This window comes from Stegostoma tigrinum, chromosome 1 (assembly GCF_030684315.1).
Source record: "Stegostoma tigrinum isolate sSteTig4 chromosome 1, sSteTig4.hap1, whole genome shotgun sequence".
NCBI lineage: Eukaryota > Metazoa > Chordata > Chondrichthyes > Orectolobiformes > Stegostomatidae > Stegostoma > Stegostoma tigrinum.
The window spans coordinates 37707001-37728846 of record NC_081354.1 but is presented as its reverse complement, the minus strand read 5'-3'; the positions used below and the strand labels follow the sequence as shown (position 1 = coordinate 37728846).

The following is a 21846-nucleotide window of genomic DNA, read 5'->3' as shown; positions in this document are numbered from 1 at the left end:
GGCTAACAGGTCTATAATTCCCTATTTTCTCTCTCCCTCCTTTCTTGAAAAGTGGGACAACATTAGCCACCCACCAATCTGCAGGAACTGATCCTGAATCTGTAGAACATTGGAAAATAATTACCAATGCGTCCACGATTTCTAGAGCCACTTCCTTAAGTACCCTGGGATGCAGACCATCAAGTCCCGGGGACTTATCAGCCTTCAGACCTAACAATCTATCCAGCACCATTTCTTGCTTAATATAAATTTCCTTCAGTTCATCCATTACCCTAGGTCCTTCAGCCACTATAACATCTGGGAGATTGCTTGTGTCTTCTCTAGTGAAGACAGATCCAAAGTACCCATTCAACTCTTCTGCCATTTTCTTGTTCCTCATAATAAATTCACCCGTTTCTGTCTTCAAGGGCCCAATTTTAGTCTTAACTATTTTTTTTTTCTTTTCACATACCTAAAAAAGCTTTTACTATCCTCCTTTATATTTTTGGCCAGTGTGCCTTCGTACCTCATTTTTTCTCCACGTATTGCCTTTTTAGTTATCCTCTGTTGCTCTTTAAAACTTTCCCAGTCCTCCGGCTTCCCGCTCATCTTTGCTATGTTATACTTCTTTTTTATCTTTATATAGTCCTTAACTTCCCTCATCAGCCACGGCCGCCCCTGCCTCCCCTTAGGATCTTTCTTCCTCTTTGGAATGAACTGATCCTGCACCTTCTGCAATATATCCAGAAATACCTGCCATTGTTGTTCCACTGCCATCCCTGATAGGGTATTGAACCATTGAACTTTGGCCAGCTCTCCCTCATAGCTCCATAGTTCCCTTTGTTCAACTGCAATACTGACACTTCCGATTCTCCCTTCTCCGTCTCAAATTGCAGATTAAAACTTATCATATTATGGTCACTACCTCCTAATGGCTCCTTTACTTTGAGGTCCCTGATCAAATCCGGTTCATTGCCCAACACCAGATCCAGAATTGCCTTCTCCCTGGTAGGCTCCAGTACAAGCTGTTCTAAGAATCCATCTTGGAGGCACTCCACAAACTCCCTTTCTTGGTGTCCAGTACCATCCTGATTTTCCCAGTCTACCTGCATGTTGAAATTCCCCATTATAACTGCAGTAATACCTTTGCGACAGGCCAATTTCAACTCCTGATTCAACTTACACCCTACATCCTGACTACTGTTTGGGGGCCTGTAGATAACTCCCATTATGGTCTTTCTACCCTTAGGATTCCTCAGCTTTATCCATTCTGACTCTACATCTCCTGATTCTATGTCCCCCCCTTGCAAGGGACTGAATATCATTCTTCACCAACAGGGCCACCCCACCCCATCTGCCTGTCAGTCTATCCTTTCAATAGCACGTATAGCCTTGAATATTCATTTCCCAGGCCCTGTCCACTTGAAGCCACGTCTCAGTTATCCCCACAACATCGTACCTGCCAATTTCCAACTGAGCCTCAAGCTCATCCACCTTATTTCTTATGCTTCGTGCTTTCATATATAACATGTTTAATTTGTTACTCCCCTCACCCTTCTTATCAATCCCAATTTCACCTGATCATTCTGTATGAACCCTTCTTGAGTTTTCTGCTTGGTTGATTCTGTTGTATTTCCTAACTTCTCTTATTTTCACTTTCCCTTTAACTTCCTTCTTACATTTCCAGTATGTCCCCAACCCCCGACTACTTAGTTTAAACACACCTGTGTTGCAGTGGCAAACCTGCCTGGCAGAATGCTGGTACCCCACCTATTAAGGTGCAACCTGTCCCTCTTGTATAATTTATCCTTACCGCAAAACATACCCCAGTGAGTGATCCAAGAATTTGAATCCTTGTTTTCTGCACCAGTTCCTCAGCCACACATTCAAGTCCATTATCTCCCTGTTTCGACCCTCTCCAGCTTGAGGAACTGGAAGCAAACTGGAGATTACCACCGTGGAAGTCCTGCTTTTCAGCCTTCTTCCGAGTTCTATGAAGTCCCGCTGCAGAATGTCCCTCCTCTTCCTCTCGACATCATTTGTGCCGACATGCACCACCACCTCTGGCTCTTCACCTTCACCCTTGAGGATTCTCTGCACTCTGTCTATGACGTCCTGGATCCTGGCACCAGGAAGGCAACACACCGTCCTCAAATCCCACTGGTTGCCACAGAAACCCCTTTCAGCCCCTCTCACTATGGAGTCCCCTGTTACCATGGCTCTGCATGATGTCCGCCTCTCGGACTGGCAGTGTCGTCTGTCTCGCAGTTTCCAAGAGACTCAACCTATTCACGAGAGGTACTTCCCCCGGGGTCTCTCGTACTTGAATTATCTCTTCCTCCTCATCGACATCCCCCTTCTCTCTTCTGGTATCCTCGGTGTAATGACCTCGCTGAAGGTCCTGTCCAGAAAATTCTCGTTCTCTCGGATGAGCCTGAGGTCATCTAGCTCTTTCTTTATTGCTGCAACATGCTCCTTCAGAAACTGAATGTGTTCACACGTTCCACGGCTATAGGAGCCATAAGTATCATCAGTGTCCCTGACCTCCCACATGATGCACGAAGCACTCTGAATCAGCTTGGCAGTCGTGTCCTTCACCCTCTTCACCCTGGCGTAATCTCCTCACTCAGCCTCTTCACCAAGACTCCAGAGCCAAAGAACCGCACTTCTCTCACCAGACACTTCCCTTGACCCCCTTTTTTCTTGCTACGAGTCTGTGGACTCTTAATTAGGTTAGAGAAGGAGGGTGGGAGGGAGGCCCTACCATGTAGGACCTGGGGCCTAGAACACGCCTCCTTAAATAGCACTCAACGACCTTCCCGACTGCCTCTGTGCTGCAACCTCACTTCCGCCCGGCTCCCGCCACTCTCTGCTGCAAAAAGGACTGCTGGCTTCGAGGTAAGTACTTAAATAGCACTCACTGACCTTCCCGACTGCCTCTGTGCTGCGACCTCACTTCTGCCCGGCTCCTGCCGCTCTCTGCTGCAAAAAGGCTAATGTCATAGAGAAAGACACCCTGAGAAAGAGTGATTCTGATACAGATAATTCCATATTGAATTTCAAAATAATGTACTCCAATTTCAGGCAAGAAGGTGAAAATTAAGTGTAGGCAAATTTATAGCAGGAAGAGAAGAGTTGGTTGAAGTTGATTGGGTGAATAAGCTAAAAGCATGGCAGTACATTAACAGTGAGAAAGAGTTAAAAAACAAAATGGTCAACAAAAATAAATTCCATTAGAAAAATAAAAAATAGTAATGAAGATCCTGAGGATTGAAAGCATTAAGAAGACAGCAAAGGGTGACAATAAAGTTGATTTTTAAAAAAGGTAGAAAATGTAAGAAATGAGAGCAAACTAACCAGGAATGTAAAGACATCCCATTAGCACTTTTACAAAGATACAGAATATAAAAATACACTGTAGAGTGGATAAAATAAATTTTGGTGCCTTACAGGCAGGAACTGGCAAAGGAATCATAAAGTGTAATGAAATGGAAGCGACATTGTACAAATATTTTGGCCCAGAATTTTGCCTTGGACTCAGGAAACGAGGGTTGAGTTCATTCCCAACTTCAGAAAGATGAGCTGTACTCTAAACCAAATTACCACCATATTTTTGCCTCAGAGGCATGGGTTTTCCCAAACCATGATGCAGTGCAGAACGAGCGCAGGTACAGAAGTTGACTGATTAGAAGGCCTAAGATAATAAAATGTGAGGCTGGATGAACACAGCAGGCCCAGCAGCATCTGAGGAGCACAAAAGCTGACGTTTCGGGCCTAGACCCTTCATCAGAGAGCTCTGATGAAGGGTCTAGGCCCGAAACGTCAGCTTTTGTGCTCCTGAGATGCTGCTGTGCCTGCTGTGTTCATCCAGCCTCACATTTTATTATCTTGGATTCTCCAGCATCTGCAGTTCCCATTATCACTGATTAGAAGGCCTGTTTGGATTTTGGGCATCTGTACCACAATTTCCAGCGTCAGTGTTTGCACCCCCTAAATCTTGTCCCTCACCCTCCATGAGTCTTAATGCCTGTCCCTCCTTAGCTAGATGCAGAGAATCCACTATATGCAGATTTTAGGAACCGTGACTTTGAAATGAACATTATTTTTTAAAAAAGCTCTAGCTATCTAATAGAGCTGTCATTCAGACAGGCTTTAGGCTGGGGAGGAAGAAAGAAAACACATTCTGCAACTGAATTTGATCAATATGTTGCTTAAAAAAATTATTCACTCACCATAAAAAAGGCATATAATCCTTCAATAACCACTTCAAACTATTGAACAAAATGTGAGTGTTTGTGAAATAGGTGGCTCTGTGGCTTTTTAAAAGAAAACAAAGCATTCATAATAGTCCTAAGTATAAAAACAAACAATTTGGAATTGGCGCATTGAATTCTTTGAAACTGAATATCAAATAGACCTTTTTTACTAAGTTGCAGACTTCACTTTGAAGCAAAATGCATGTCAATCAGTGGAGTGAAATGGGTCATTAGAATTTTTACAACTTGGAAAAATTTCAAAATTGTAAATCTCTGGACATTTAACTGCAATCTAAAACATGATAGAAGGGTTTTCCAATACATTTTGTACAACATTAAAATGCAATATGGAACTTCTTTTTGCCGCAGTAAACGTGCTGTAACTTGGCACTTAGCACTTAATCAATATTGATGAATGTAATGATCAATAGAGCCCCATGGTGAATCATTGCAATATATTACAACGCACCATCTAATAATGACCTCTGAAGTTGGTTACTACTTAACCAGTCAGAATGTTCCAGATTTCTCAGCAACTAAACCCCAGTGCTCAAGAACTCTCCTAGAAGTCTTTTTAATGCTTCTAAAATCCCTGCCAGCACATGGAGGTAGGTGGAGGAAATACAAATTTGCAATCCGTAAGGGTGGTCGTAATTTCAGAATTAATGTGTAGGGATGCAACACAAAGCCAACACCAACCCAACCAGTGAAAAAAGGTCCAAAAACAGTACAGGTTTGGAAAGTCACTGCAAATGTGAAATTCCTGCAAGTTATTATCATTCGCAACCCCATTTCTGTCTCCATTGTTGACCTCTTTGGCAGGAAGCACAAGTATAGGAAATTCCTGTTTCAGCCCGTCCACCTTGGGAGAAACTGCCTGCAAGAATGGAATTTTGATGATGGCGTTTGATGATGCAACCTGTCATTGGGCCAGCTGACCTTGGAAAATGTTTGGAGACAGCTATGGGGACTGCTGAACGTGGAGGCTGACCATTTAAGGGGTTTGCTTTTGTGCTGTCAGACTTCAGCCATTATATTTAAAACAGCAGGCCCTGTGGACCTCACCTGTACAGACCCCACCAAGTTTCTATGTCACCTCATGCTCTCCATTCACCTCAATGACCCCCAGTGTCCCAAATTACATCCCAGAAATAGTCAGTAACAAAGGGACAATTAAAGTGAGAAACTTAATTTTAAATCAGCAGAAAAGCAGCATTGTAGAAACTTTTAAGATAATAAAATCTGACAGGGATTCTAAAGGAGATAATGGATATATTGGTTACAATTTCCATAATTCCACTAATCCTAGAATGATCCCAAAAGGTTATCATAGAATAGAATCCCTACAATGTGGAAGCAGGCCTTTTGACCCATCAAGTCTATACTGACCCTATAAAGAGTATCCCACCCTATTCGCAATAGCCCTCCACTTCCCACGGCTAATCCTCCTAGCCTGCACATCTTTGACTATGGGAGGAAACCCAGGAAGGCACAGGGAGAATGTGCAAGCTCCACACAGACAATAACCTCAGGCTGGAGTCAAACCAAGGTTCCTGGCACTGTGAGGCAGCAGTGCTAACCACTAAGTTATCATGCCAAACTTGCAAAAGTAAAAGCAAAATGAGAGGAAACAGGAAATTACAGATTAGTAAACCTGGCAACAATTTTAAGAAGAATGTTGGAATCTGTTACTAAAGATGTTTCACAACATACTTAGATTATTGTTACATGCTTATTCAAAGTCAGCATGGCTTTACAAAGGGAAACATTTGATAATTTCTTAGGATTTTTTTCAAAGCATTGTAAATAAGAGAACCAGTGATGTATTATACATGAATTTTCAAAATGTATTTGATGAAATGACATATAAATGATTAATATGCTTAATAAGAACTCTTGGAATTAGAAATGATATATTAACACAGTTGGTTAACAGATTGGGAACAGAGATTAGGGATGAATGGGGCATATTCCAAAAGTCAGGCTGGAACAGTTAGGAAGCCACAAACATAAGAGCTTTGGCCTCAACAACAGGTTGTACCTCCCTAATCAGGCAGCTTTGGGACTCGGCCTTGGCCAGCCAGCAGAACAGGTATGACTTGTGTTTAATTCAAGTTGAGTTTCAGTAAGTTATTTCTAAATATTACTTTTGTAAACTTTTATTTTCCCTGTAGGGGAGCAGATGATTTTTTAGACCATGGGAGGTCATGTGTCCAATGCAGTATCCAGGGTTCTGGCCTGTGCTTCCCCCTTATTCTGAGGCCGAAGCCCAGGATATGTGGCCTGTCCTTCTGTTCTTCCTGACCACCAAAGCCTTGACCATTCACATGCCCAAGAAGAATGATGTGTTGGTGCCGAAAAAAGACAACTAAAAGGAGGCAGTTCACAATACTAGTACCTGCTGGTGGAGGTTTGAGAGTGATGAGGAAGAGGGGGCCTAATCAGGATATTGATAAATAAACCAATTTTGCATATGTTCTACAGGAATAGAAAATTACCATGCAGATTCAGAAAACATTCATTACCTCATTTTTTTCAGTCTAATAGAAAGGTCACAAATTTAGTCATAATATTTTACTGTGGCAAAGATCAGAACTTCATGTACAGTCTACAATCTACAAAAAGTTTGTTTGTTTATAGATGCATACGGTGTGGCATATGTCTCAAAATGGAATTTTGAAACATGGAATGAACCAGATCATCATGATTTTGATAATTTAACTTTCACAGTTAAAGGTAAGTGATAGAACAGTATAAAACTTGTTATAAATGAAACATATCATAATGTGACATTCATAAAATGAGTTTAATGTAAAAGTAGCTTAGATTTTGCTTTTGTCTGTTGCCCCATTTTAGGTTATGTCTAGATTCTTTGACAATGTATTGCCTCTTTTTCATTCCTTAAGACATTGATTCCTAACACTGCAGTCAATTTGATAGTACCTCTGATACATTATGCAGGTATCCCATGTACACAGGTAAGCCATGAAAATAGATCTTAGCAGTTGTTTCACTGTTATCCTGGTACCCATGCTGGCTGATAATGTTAGTGGTTCTCTCTGTTTAAGTGCTGTCCCATTCTCCTTAAATCAGCAATCATAACCATTCTCTTAAAATATCAATTCTTCACCTACCCACTGTCCTCTCAAATTACTGTCCCATTTTCAATCACCTTTCCCTCTCCAAAGTACCAGTATATGATGTCACCTCCAAAATTCATGACACCTTGCACTCAATTCAGATTGCCACAATACAAAAATGTTTTTATCTTCAGCAAAGGCACATATTACATCCCATGTGGTCAGCTTTTGGTGCAGGCCTTCAACTGTCTAGTCTGTAGCATTGGAAATCCTTTCCTCTCAAGAAAGATTGACCCATTATTGGATATTAAAGGCACCAAGAAGATGGAGAGAAAGCAGGAATATGACATGAGAAAGAGGATTGACCTTGATCAAATTGAATTACCAATTGGCGTACTAGTTTCTGTGTTAAATTTCTCTAGGTTTTTAATTTTTCCCCTTTAAGATACTTGAAAATTCGTATTTTGTTCAAACATCTGATCATTGTCAGTTTTGTATTCCTAGTTAGTTTGCCCTCACCATCTATTTTCTTTCCGTTAATTAGCCTTTTGTCTTCTTTTGCCGACCTCTGAATTTATCCTGGGGCTATCACTGAGTTTTGTTTCCTTATACCTTTTATTGGAACTTAATATTCTCCTTAAGTTCCTTGGTTAGCCATCTCTTCTTAGAATCTTTCCTCTTTACTGTGATATATTTTTGTTGAGTATCATGAATTGCCACCTTAAATGCCTGCCACAGTTTGCTTGTTGTCATTCCTGCTAATCTGTCCACGCAGTTCACTTTGGCTAACTCTGTCCTCATTTCATTGCTATTCTCTTTCAGTTAAACACTGTTGTTACCAGCCCAAGTTTCTCACTCTCAAATTGAATATTATATTCTGTCATGTTATGGTCACTACTTCCTAGAACATCTTTAACTCTGAGGTAATTTATTAAATCTCATTACTAGATCCAACATAGCCCGTTCCCTGTGGCTCCATAACACATTGATCTAGAAAACTACCCCTAATGCACTCCATGAATTAATTATCATAGCTGTTCTTAACTTGATTAACCCAATCAATATGAAGATTCAAGTCTGCCATAATTATTGCTCAGTTCTTTTTACATGCTCCTATTACATGTTGATTTCTACCCTGTCCTACAGTATGGCCGCTGTTTGGGGTCTATACACTCCTCCTACGAATGTCTTCTTTCCCTCACTTATTAAAGTCCACCCAAATAAGTTCTATATCATCACAGCTGAAATCATTTCCCTCACTTATTCTTACGTCATCGCTAATTAATAGTGCCACCTTTTCTTTCTCTGCTGTCTTTGATCACCTAGTAACTACGTCTCCACAAAGACGATGAGATCGTATCCATTTACCTTGATTAGCTCCATCAGTTCACCTGCCAGCATATATGTAAATGGATTATGATAAACCAGGGCAGGATGCATTCAACCAAATCATGTCCTCAGTCATTCATCCTTAACATGACAAATCTCAACCTTCTATTTAAAGAATAAATTACCCAACCTAGTTGCTGCAACTCCCAGGCATGCAGTACCTCATGACTCTTACGTTTTAATTCCTCCCACAGAATTGTCACAGTGCAGAGTGAGACCATTTGCCCCATCATTTTTACACCAGCTCTCTGATGAGCATTATGACTTAGTCTCATTTTACTACCCTTTCCCCCACACCCTTGCATGTTATTTCTACTCTGATAATCATTCAGTGCTTTTGAGTGTCTCGACTTTCCCTTCACCACAGTAACAGGCAGCACATTCTAGACCCAAATAACTCTGCAAATTTTTTTTCATCAAATCCACCCTTTCCATCTAACCTCTCAGTGTAACCTTTCATTTCTTTCTCACTGATATGTGGTCCAGCTTGCATTTAAATACATGGTTTGAAAATGAAAGGTTCATTCCGTTTTGGGACCTTCAGCAGCAATGATAAGGTATCAGGGAGGGTTGAGCAGATTCTCTGGAGGAAAGGATGTTGTTATCAATGAGAGACCTCAAAGAGAGAGGGAGAGGCTGTCAAAAGATTTCCTCAATCAGATCTTATCTAATGTGCTGCAAAATCGTCACTTCTTTCAGTTCCTGCAGACTTTGCAGTTCACATACTGGTTCTCTTCCCTTGCTAAGTCAGTTCTACCAGATTTTCCTCCTTCTCCTGCCTCATCAGTTCAAGTTTGTATTCACCGCTGCACCTCCCAGGTCATTTGGTGTTTTCTCTCTTCTTAACCTGAAAATGTTTTCCCAGCCTTCCCCCATATACTCCAGAATGCATACCAAGTTTCTTCCCCATCAATCTACCTTCCATATGTTTCTCCTTTTCCCTTCAATGCTAACTATTTATTTAAAAAGCTGAAGATGGAAAGCCAAGATAAATAAGTCCCTATGCCTTTGTGCCAGATGGCCTGAACTGTTGAATAAAGCTAGTCAGGGGATGGGCTAGAATTATACAATTGTGTCCGAGGCACTGAACAGTAACCAATTGAACAACTCTATTCATGGAAGATAAACTGAGTAACAATTGGAAACCTATCTATATTAATGTCAATTCTAGAACAATTATTTCATTTTATCTTGAATTATGAATCAAATTATAAATTTCTACAATCAGTCTGTCCTCATCACTTTCTTCCAGACAGTGAAGAGATTATAGGAATAGAGAACATACATAAAATGTATGTGATAAATTAAAAATAATCGTAAGAAGCTAAGGGGTGACCTTAGTGTGGCATCCATCAGTCTCAAGAGACCATGGATCTGCGCCTGAAGAGTTTTGATTCAGCTGCTGGTGATAGCGCAGCGTCTGTTGTGGCTGTACAGGCCCACACGGGAGTATTGGTTGCACGGACTGCATTTGAAGACAGTCTCCTCTAGTGTTGCCGTGTTGCTTTCTTTCTGTCGAGCACGCTTTTCCTCAGCGACAAGCCTCAGTTTCTTCTCTCCTCACTTCAGCCCTCTGTGTAGTTCCCTTCTCCAGTGTGAACGATCTTTTGTGACGTCTTCCCATCTCTCGAAGTCCAGGTCCATTGACTTCATGCCCCTTTTGCAGGTGTCCTTAAAACGAAGATGCGGTCGTCCTCGTGCTCCCTTGCCGATGGCCAATTCCCCGTACAGCACATCTTTCGGGATCCTTCCGTCTGGCATACGATGTACATGACCCAACCAGTGGAGGCAGCTTTGTTGGAGTAGGGTGAAGAGGCTGGGTACCTGGGCAGGGGTGAGGACTTTGGTGTTGGTGACTCGGTTGGTCCACTTGATGTCCAGAATGGATCTCAGGCTGCACAGGTGGAAAGTGTTGAGATGCCTCTCTTGTCTGGAGTAGAGGCTCCAGGTCTTACTGCCGTAAAGCAGTGTGCTGAGGACGCATGCCCTGTAGACTGCAACCTTGGTGTTCATAGTCAGCTTTTTGTTCTCCCAGACTCTCTCGGTCAGCCTAGCAAATTTGGAGGCTGCTCTTCCGATCCGCCTGTTGATCTCGGAGTCTAGGGAGAGGCTGTCTGTGTTGGTGGAGCTGAGGTATGTGAATTCGTGGACTACCTCCAGCTCGTACTTGTTGATAGTGATGACAGGGGATTACTCAACGCCTTGGCCCAGCACGTTGGTCTTCTTCAGGCTATTGGTCATGCTGAATTCCTGGCAGGCTCTTGAGAGGTTGTCCATGAGGCGCTGCAGTTGCTCTTCAGAGTGTGCTGCCAATGCTGCATCGTTAGCAAACATGTCTGTAATGGGTACTTCACAAACCTTGGATTTTGCCCTCAGCAGGGACAGACTGAACAGCCTTCCGTCCGATCTGGTGTGGAGATAGAAGCATCAGTTGATGTTCCAAATGCATGTTTCAGTATGACTGCAGAGAAGATGCCAAACAGAGTGGGGGCAAGCACACAGCCCTGATTAACACCGCGGATGTTGAAAGCCTTCAAAGAAGCTCCGTCAAATTGAACGACGCCTTTCATATCTGCATTAAATGATTGGACTGTTCTAAGGAGTCTTGGAGGACAGTCAATCCTGGCGTGGATTTTGAACAAGCCTTCTCTGCTCACAAGGTCGAATGCCTTTGTGAAGTCAATGAAAGTGACGCAGTGTGGTTGTCCTTGCTCTCGGCATTTCTGTTGTAGCTGTTGGAGGGAGAAAATCATGTCGATTGTGGAGCGTTCTGACCTGAAACCGCACTGAGATTCGGGCTATGCCCTTTCAGCGATTTTCTGTAGTCTGTTCAGGACCACGCAGGCGAAGACCTTCCCAACAATGCTCAGCAGCGAGATTCCTCTGTAGGTGTTACAGTCGCTTCTGTCCCCTTTGTTCTTATAGAGGGTGACAATGTTGCAGACTCTCATGTCTTGCGGCACTGTTCCCTCTTCCCAGCACTGGCACAGTAGTTCCAGCAGGTGGCTAAGCAGAACTCCCTTTACACACTTGACCTCTGGTGGGATGCCATCCAAACCTGGTGCCTTCCTAGTGGGCAAGCTGTCAATGGCTCTGCTCAGCTCTTCAGCAGTTGGCAATGTGTCCAGCTCCTCCACGACCAGTAGGCATTTCACGGTGTCTAATGCGTTGTCCGAGATGTTGTTTTCCCTGGAGTGGAGTTCGGAGTAATGCTCCGCTCATCTCTCCATCTGCCTCCTTTTGTCTTTGAATGTCTCGCCTGTCCTGGATTTTAGTGGAGCTGTCTTGATCTGGGTTGGACCGATGGCTTTCTTGATCCTCTCATACATTCCACGAATGTTGCCTGTGTCAAATGATAACTGGATGCTTTCGCATAGTTGTAGCCAGTAGTCATTTGCACAGCATCTGGCTGTCCTCTGTGCGTTGTTTCTTTCTGTCCTCAGCGCTTGCTGTGTTACCTGGGTGGTTTGATGTTTGTGTTTCAACAGTGCAGCACACTCCACCTCAACAGTCGCATTGAGCTCATTCATGTTTGCTTCGAACCAGTCCTGTGTCTTGCTCCGCTTCTTCCCGAAAGTCTTCAACGCAGTGCTGTGGATCGTGTCCCTTAGAGAGTCCCATCCCTGCTGAGCAGCTCCTTCTAGTAGGTCTGCAAGGAGGGAGTACTCCAGTGACTTGATGAATACTGCCACTTTGTCTGAGTGTTGGGTTGTAGTAGCATTGATACGCTGCTTGCCTGCAGGCTTGGCGTAGTGCATCTTCTTTGGTTGGAGCCTGAGTTTACAGCAAACCAGGGAGTGCTCCGTGTCACAGTTGCACTCTGAAAGGACTGAGTCGCGAGCCCATTTTTCAGGTGGCTGCGTCTTTTGAGGATCAGATCTAGCTGGTGCCGGTGTTTGGAGCAGGGATGTCACCATGAGACTTTGTGCTGAGTTTTGGCCTGGAAGTAGGTGTTGGTTACACATAGTTCATGGAGCATGCAAAGCTTGAGCAGTCATTGCCCATTTTCATTCATGTTGCCGATCCCATACCATCCCAGACAGCCTGGCCAGGAGTCGTGGTCGGCACCCACTCTGCCGTTGAAGTTGCCAAGTAGCAGCAACTGTTCCTGATTCGGGATCGCCTGTATTTTCCTTGAAAGCTGGTTGTAAAACTCATCCTTTGCATCTTGTGTGGAATAGAGGGTTTGGGCATAAGCACTGATAAGGTTGACGGGTCCATCAGCGGTGTGCAGTCGAAGTGGGAGGATCCGCTCCGATCCATCCTTGCTGGGTTCCACCAATTTCAACAGCGAGTTCTTCATGGCAAAGCTGACACCATGCTGTCTGCTCTCGTCTATGCCTTTCCCCTGCCAGAAGAAGATATAGTCTCTCTCATGTAAGGTCCCTGATTCTGGGAGCCTTGTCTCTTGAAGCACTGCAACGTCTACTTGGAGTCGTAGCAGTTCATTGTCAATCCCTGCTGTCTTGTGGGTGTCACTGATTTCTCGAAGGTCATCTGATAGACCAGTTGTCATGGTCCGTACGTTCCTGCATACAAGTCTGAATGCTGGCTTCTTTCCTTGTTTCCTTGTTGTTTTGCTTGGTGCAGTGTTTACAGTCTGCGATTCAGGATACTTGTATCCCTAAACCCCATGCACCCAGTGGAGCGGGCGGGCTGTGGTGGGAGAGTACCGAGTTGTCTGGGGGCTGCCCAGCTTGAGGCGTGAGCTGTCCAGTGAGGCGTGGTGGCCTCTCCCTCCCTCGAAAGCAACCTCTGGCGCCTTGCTCTACGCCAATCAAGCGAGGCTTATAACCGGTAGGCTGCTGCTTTCCGTGTTTTGCTGCCGCGGTGAGGCGTCGCTGGAGTGTCCTGTCTAGGGCGCAGGCCTGGGCAGGGTTTTATGAGAGATTGGCAGTTGCCCATGCAGCATGTCTTCCCTCTCCACGCCTCCAGTGTTGTCCAAAAGAAGGACAGGGGCCGATACAACTTGTCAGTGGCGTCATCACAGTAGTTGCCAGAGCGAGGTTGGAAACAACATTGGACTGCCTTAGGGACTCCGGCTCTGGATTTATCCTCAGGGTTTACTCCCACAGCCTTTCCCGTGATTGGGTATGGCCACACAGCAGTGGAGGTTTAGAATCAGAGTTTTCCTTCTCTTAAGCAATTTTAAAATGTAAAATGTAAAGATTTAAAGTTTAAAAAAAATGTAAAAATATACAGTGAACAGTGTGCACCTTTGCTGTGCATACATGGCGTTATTCACATGAACTTAGAATAAGTGAAGAAGGAAATAAAAGCTAACTTAAGAGAGCCCAACTTCCTTTCCACTGCCGCATTCACATTTGGGGCTTTCCAGCCCTTGCCATGTCTCTGCTGGTGTCCTGCTGTGTGCTGTCTCTCTGGCCCAATCTTGCTGGCACTGTCTCACTGGCCCGGTCTCACCACATCACTCTTGATCCGTCACCGTTGCTCCAGCCCACACTCGATCCGCCATTGCTGCTGGACAAAGCCGGCCCGTACAGCTCCCACCATGTGATTCCGGGTCGCGACCTGGCTCCTTCCCAACTCCTTAGGTAAGGAATTACAAGCAGTTGGGGGGGTTTGAATTTCTATAGAGAGAGAGAGAGAGAGAGAAGGGAGAAACAAGGAAGGAAAGACAAAGAAAGAGAGACAGAGAACTGGCGGGCAGACCTGCCGCCATCTTGAAAAAAAAATGACCTTAGATAGGTTTATAAAATCATGAGGGGCAGAACCAATGCCTTTTCCCCAGGTTAGGCGAGTCCAAAACTAGAGTGCAAAGGTGTAAGGTGAGAGGGGAAAGAATTACAAAGACCTGAGAGGCAGGTTTTTCACACAGGATAGTGTGTATGTGGAACAAACTGCCAGAGGAAGTGCCAGACGAGGGTACGATTATAACATTTAAAAGACATTTGGACATGTACATGGATAGGAAAGGATTAGAGAGATATGGACCAAATGCAGGCAAATGAGACTAATTCAGTTCAGGAAACATGGGTTGGGCTGAAGGACCTTGTCTATACCTTATGACTCTATTACTCTAATTTTAAAATTGAGTCATTACTTACCCGGGAGGAATCATAGACCAGCATAAAGCAATGACTTTGACTTTGGCACGTCAAGCAAAACCTCAAAATTTGGTGATGATACCGTGTAAAGGTTTATTCAAAGAATAAGTACTCTTTGAAAAAGAAAATTAGGCCAGGAAAATAGAGAGATGTATTCAATTAATGTGACTTTATCCTTTATTCAGTAAGACAACAAATAGAAACATGTATTCAATTGAAAAATTCTGAAGTGTGAGATTGAGCAGAGAGATCTATGAGTTCAAATATATTACTTTTTGAAAGTGCTAGTTCTATTTGGTACAGCCATAAAATGTCAAATCACAAATGACATATTATAAGTTAGGATATAGACTGCAATGTAATACAAAAGTAAAGATTCCTTTCTTCACAATTTATTAATTATACAAGTATTTTCTAATCAACCTATTCAAAGGTTGGAACGGGTGGGACCCGAACTCGGCCCTATTGGTTCAGAGGGAGGGACATTACCACTGTACCACAAGATCCCTTACTAATCTAAAGATAGTTTTAAATTACTAATTCAGACCTATTATAATGTACCTCTGGAGCATGAGAAATTTGAACCTGGCCCTTCTGGCTCAGAGTTAGGGACACAAGGACTGCACCACAGGTGTGCTTTATGAATTTTCTTATAATATAAATCCCAAAATGCTTTTATGTACCACTGAACTGTTTTCCCCACCACCAAGTAACCCATATTTTTTTAAAAACTTGATCCTCCAACACTAAATCACTTACGTTTCTAACTAAATTACCAACTTACATGCAGTGCTCATCAGTGACAACAAAAATGAAGGAAAGATAGGGAGAGAGGAGGGGAGTAAATCAAAATGTATGCCAGGTGAAAGGACATACCCATAAATATTTTAAACCAATTTGTTTAGAGACATTATGATACACCTGTAGGTGGGACTTGAAGCCAAAGCTCCTGTTATAAAGATTAAGAAACACATAGTCTCAATAGTCGCAGTAGATCAACCAATTGCGCGGTCTGATGCCTAAGGTACGACGGTGGTACATAGTAGCACTGTGCCATAAGAGTCCTATGTTAAACTTTGTTCAAAATATATTTTCCAATCAGCCAGTTCAGAGATGTTATTACATACCTCTAGATGAGCTGGGACTTGAACATTTGTTCTCCTGGTTAAGAAGTAGACAGTACACTGTGCCACGAAAACCTTTATTAATTTTTTTCCCTGTAAAATCACCTGTTTCCAGTTAATCAGTTTACCCGCAAAGGCCAACATTTATTAATCTTTTCATTGCTCTCTGCACCAAATTCTGACTCTGCTCTAAATTCCCAGAAATACACACTCACTCCACTATGTCTTTCTTAGGATGTGTCCTCTCTCAATTTCTCATGTGAAGCTTACTGTTGTATACTTTCAGTTGTCCATTTTTAAATAGAGCTTGCAAGTATTAGATGTTATTTTTCAGTTGTACATTTGCTAGATGACCCCAAGTGTACAAAGAATTATACATATCGCTAACTTAAGACTGTCAGCTGGGCTTACAATGTGGTGCGCTTGCATGTATTGAAACTACATAAGCCACAGGGCTCTGTTCTTTGCAGACAGAAAGAACACGTATATGCAGTGTGCCTGTTCCAACTTCAAGAAATGCGTGAAAGCCATTTTGATGGTACATCCCAGGGCAATGCCCTGCCTGATCAGGTCAAAAAACGCACAACACCAGGTTATAGTCCAAAAGGTTTATTTGAAAATGCGAGCTTTCTAAGCTCTGCTCCTTCCTCAGGTGTGGTGTGGAAGAAGTATACCGACACAGAATTTATGAGCAGAAAGGTAACAAGTCTAAAATTGGCACACTAATGGCCTCCAGTTGATTATTTATTCAGTTAGAAAGGTGAAGCAGGTTTCTATTAATTAAAATGCAAATCCCAGAATTTCTTTCAAGCCATTGCCCCAAGATAATTAAAGGTTTTATCAGTGTGTACAAGAGGTGACATCTCAGGTCAGACAATACATTTTAGGTATGAGGCGTTGTTTAGAATCTGAATCTAAACCTTGAATTGGTATTGTCCTAATGAGTGTAACACATAACATTTCAACAAAAATGCACCTTTTTCAGGAATAATCAAATAATCCAAATTCCTGCTTAACTACTTGCTACATTAAGAAGTAATGAAGGGATGATAAAGTTGTTCAGTTTGGTATTAGAGTGCATTTGCAGTTATGATGTTAGATGATGGCAAGGTTATTTGTTAAAGCTATAAATATCCCACAGAATGGATTCATTAGGATCGTCCTAGAGTGATAAAATGTAATTTGGAGGACAGACTTGAGATGCTGAGATGATTGCCACAGGATCAAGAGAAGATTAGAAAGAAAATTGTTAGGAGCTTTTGAAAATTATATGCTATTTTGAAAGAGTGAATAGAAAGCTGTAGATCCTCAGGTTGTCGTGTCAACCACAAAGACCATAAGACATAGGAGCAGAAATTAGGCCATTCGGCCCATTGAGTCTGCTCTGCCATTCAATCATAACTGATTAAGTTCCTCAACCCCATTCTACTGCTTTCTCCCTGTAACCCTTGATCCCCTTGATAATCAAGAACCCATCTATCTTAAATGTACTCACTGACCTGGCCTCCACAGCCTTCTGTGGCAGTGAATTCCATAGATTCACCACTCTCTGACTGCAGAAGTTTCTCCTTATCTCCATTCTAAAAGGTCTTCCCTTTACTCTAAGGCTGTGTCCTCAGGTCCAAGACTCTTCAACCAATGGAAGCATCTTCCCAACATTCACTCTATCGAGGCCATTCAGTATTCTGAAAGTTTCAATTAGATACCCCTCATCCTTCTAAATTCCAATGAGTATAGACCCAGAGTTCTCAAGCGTTCCACATGTATTAAGCTTTCCATTCATGGGACCATTCTCGTGAACCCCTTCTGAACCTGTTCCAGGGCCAATACATCCTTCCTGAGATATGGGTCCCTAAACTCCAGCTTGACCAGCACCTTATGAAGCCCCAGTAGTACATCCCTGCTTTTTTATTCAAGTCCTCTCAAAATAAATGCCAACATTGCATTTGCCTTCCTGACTACTGACTGAACCTGCAAGTTTACCTTGAGAGAATCCTCGACTAGAACTCACAAGTCTCTTTGCACTTCAGTCTTCTGAATTTTCTCCCCATTTAGAAAATAGTCAATGTTTTTATTCTTCTTACCAAGTGCATGACCTCACACTTTCCCACGTTGTACTCCATTTGCCACTTCTTTGCCCACTCGCCTGATTTGTCCAAATCCTGCAGTATCCTCGCCACCTTTTCAGTACTACATTTCCCTCCACCTATCTTTGTATCATCTGCAAACTTAGCCATAATACCCACAGTTCCTTCATTTTGATCATTAATGTATAAAGTGAAAAGTTTTGGTCCTAGCACTGATCTTTATGGAACACCACTTGTCACCAGCTGCCATCCTGAGAAAGTCCCCATTATCCCCACTCTCTGCTTTCTGCCAGGCAGCCAATCTCCTATCCATACTAGCACCTTGCCTCTTACACTGTGGGCCCTTATCTTACTCAGCAGCCTCCTGTGTGGCACCTTATCAAAGGCCTTCTTGAACTCCAAGTAGATAACATCCATTGGCTCTACTTGGTCTACCCTGCTCATTACTTCCTCAAAGAATTCTAGCAGATTTGTCAGGCATGACATTCCCTTGATGAAACCGTGCTGACTTTGCCCTATTTTACTGTACACTTTCAAATATTCTGAAATGTCATCCTTTACAACGTAGTCCAAAATCTTAGCTACAACCGAGGTTAGGCTAATCGGCCTGTAATTTTCCGTCTTTTGCCTTACTCCCATTTTAAATAGGGGTGTTATGTTAGCAATTTTCCAGTTTCTAAAGGATCATTGATTTGAAATTGGCACTAAAGGTTTGAATTTAGGAGATATTTCATTTGGAACAAAGAACAATACAGCATAGGAACAGGCCCCCCAAACCTGCACCAATACATTTTGTCCTTCCACAATAAAATGGTCTTCACCTACAGGAGCAGTATTCCTCTATCCCCTTTCTATTCATGTATACACCCAGGTGCTTCTTGAATGCTTCCACCACCACCGTCTACCAGTCCGTTCCAGGTGTTCACCACCCTTTCCGTGAAAACCCTGTCTCACACATCTCTTTTAAACACCACCCCCCACCTTGAACCTGTGTTCCTTGTTAATTGACTTTTCTGCCCAGGGAAAAAGCCTCATACTTTCCACTCTATCCGTGCCATTCACAGTCTTATGAACTTCTATCAGGTTGCCCCTCAGCCACCTGCATTCCAGTGAAAACAAGTCTATCCAACTTTCCTTCATTGCTAAAATTCCCCTATATTAGGCAATGTCCTGGTAAGCCTTTCCTGTATTCCGCCTTTCCTGTATTCTCTCCAAAGCATCCACATCCTTCTGGTAGTGTGGTGACCTGACCAGTATGCAATATTTCAAGTTTTACCTAACTAAAGTTCTATAAAGCTGCAGCCTAACTTGTCCACCCTTCTATTCAGTGCCCCATCCAATGAAGGCAAGCATGCCAAAGCCCTTTTTTTAAAATTACCTTATCTACCTGCGCTGTCACCTTCAGTGATCTGTGGACCTGCACACCCAGATCCTTTTTCATAACAATACTCCTAAGGGTTCTGCGATTCATCGTGTAATTGCCACCTGTATTTCATCTTCAGCTGATCTGTACCCTTTAACAATCCTCCTCACTATCTGCAATTCCACCAATCTTTGTATCGTCCACAGACTTACTTGTTAGACTAGCCACGTTTTCCTCCAAATCATTTATGTAGACCGTGAACAGCAGAAGTTCCAGCACTGATCCCTATGGAACACTACTAGTCACAGCACTCCATTTAGAAAAGCATCCTTCCAATGCTACCCCCTTTCTAGTATGACAAAGCTAGGTCTGTACCCATCTTGCCAGCTCATTCCTGAAAACATGTGATTTCACCATTTGTGCCGGTCCATCATAAGGGACCTTGTCAAAGGCTTTACTGAAGTCCACGTAGACAATATCAACTGCTTTTCCCTCATCAATCATCTTCGTCATCTCTTCAAAAAAATCTTAATTAATTTTGTGAGGCATGACCTCCCCACAGAAAACAATGTTGTCTATCACAAATGAATCCATTTGCTTCTAAACGCATTCAGATCTTGCTCCTGAGAATCTTTTCCGATAATTTTCCTACCACTGATGTGAGACTCTCAGCCTGTAATTTCCTGGATTACCCTTGCTACCCTTCTTAAACAATGGAAATGAATTATGTAGCTTTCCCTGTATTGTCAGCAAAAACGTCTTGAGCTAATTGTTTCTTTTGCTAGTTTCTACAGTTGGCAGTTTTGAAACCTGAGATCCTGGGAATCAGAGCAACAGGTCAGTGATTGTAGGGATTGAGAGGAAGGTACATGTTAGGCCCAGAAAATCAGAAAGAAAGGACAGTAAGAGAGACAGATAAATGTACATGAGGTACTAGTGGGCTGAAGTATGTTTATTTTAACACAAGAAGTATTATAAATAAGGCAGATGAGCTTAGAGCCTGGGTCAATACATGGGACTATGATGCTGTCATAACAGACATTTGGTTGAGAGAGGGGCAGGACTGTCTGCTCAACAGGAGGGATGACAAGCAATCTTTCATCTTTGAAATAGTGGGCAGGAGTAGAATGCTGTATGGGTGTGATGGTGACCTGTGAAATTCCCTGCACATGTTGATCTGTTACAAGAGTCGTCGTGTTGCCAAGTAGAAAATTCCATGAACATCTGAAATGTTGAGAGCTTTGTAAGCATGTCTTGATAAAGCACTGAAGATATAAAGGTTTTGAGTTGTTGCAGTTTGTTGGACGGCTGAAGACAGGCTGTGACTTGTCAGCATCACTGTATGTTCCAGATAGCAAAAAATGCTCTGTTTTTATATCTATGAATCTAAGTTTTAGATACATAGTAAAACGAAATTCTGGCATTAGACCATTTTTTAAGGTTATAGACTTTGGTTATGCAGAATGTTTGGTGTCCACTTTGAAGAAAGTGTTGAATGTGAAGTTGTGAAGGATTGACCTGAGGGTGGACCGGCATGAAAGTCGACCAGAATGAACAGATAGAATAGAATAGAATCCGTACAGTTGGGAAACAAGCCCTTCAGCCCAACAAGTTCAAACAACCCTCAGAGTATCCCACCCAGACCCATCCCCAGATACTATGGGCAATTTAGCATGGCCAATTCCATCTGACCTGCACATCTTTGGATTGTGGGAGGAAACCCATGCAGACAAGGGGAGAATGTGCAAACTCCATACAGACAGTTGCCTGAGGATGGAATCGAACCCGGGTCCCTGGCGCTGTGAGGCAACAGTGCTCACCGCTGAGCCACCATGCTGCCCAATGTGATGAAACAACATGCAGGTTAAGATTTAAGATCTTCAGAAGGAAAGGATTTCAATACGAAGAAATCACGAAAGCCAAGCAGAATGAGCTAGCCGTTACTGTTGAAGAGCTCCTAAAAGAACAGATTGACAGAATTTGAGAGCAGGTGGGGGTGGATGAGGCAGTCGTGTAATTGAAGAATACGTTTCAGGGCTGAGGTCTTCTGGAACAAGTCAGATAAGGACAGGAATATGGACTGAGCCTGGTTTGTATGTTGAGAGTCCAGTAAGTTGATGCTAAAATTGAGTTTATAAAATTGTAATGGGGTAGATAGCGTAAATAGACAAGGTCTTTTCCCTGGGGTGGGGGAGTCCAAAACTAGAGGGCAAAGGTTTAAGGTGGGAGGGGAAAGAATTAAAAGGTACCTAAGGGGCAACTTTTTCATGCAGAAGGTGGTGCTTGTATGAAATGAGCTGCCAGAGGAAGTGGTGGAGGGTGGTATAATTGCATCATTTAAAAGGCATCTGGATGGATATATGAATAAGAATGGTTCAGAGGGATATGGGCCAAATGCTGGCAGATGGGAATAGATTCATCTAGGAGATCTGGTTGGCATGGATGAGTTGGACCGAAGGGCCTGTTTCCGTGATAGGGTAGAATTATCTAAAATTAGGTG

At 42.9% G+C, this 21846-nt stretch overlaps 1 protein-coding gene across 5 annotated transcripts in view; it reads left to right on the top strand.

Moving 5' to 3' along the window:
* Nucleotides 1-21846, top strand: part of idua (alpha-L-iduronidase) — a 254145-nt gene that overhangs the window by 116495 nt on the left and 115804 nt on the right. For all 5 annotated transcript variants that reach the window (XM_048521540.2, XM_048521453.2, XM_048521369.2 and 2 more), the window contains one exon: nucleotides 6876-6971. In XM_048521540.2, the coding sequence (XP_048377497.1) occupies nucleotides 6876-6971 (96 nt within the window). The remainder of the gene's footprint in view (nucleotides 1-6875; nucleotides 6972-21846) is intronic.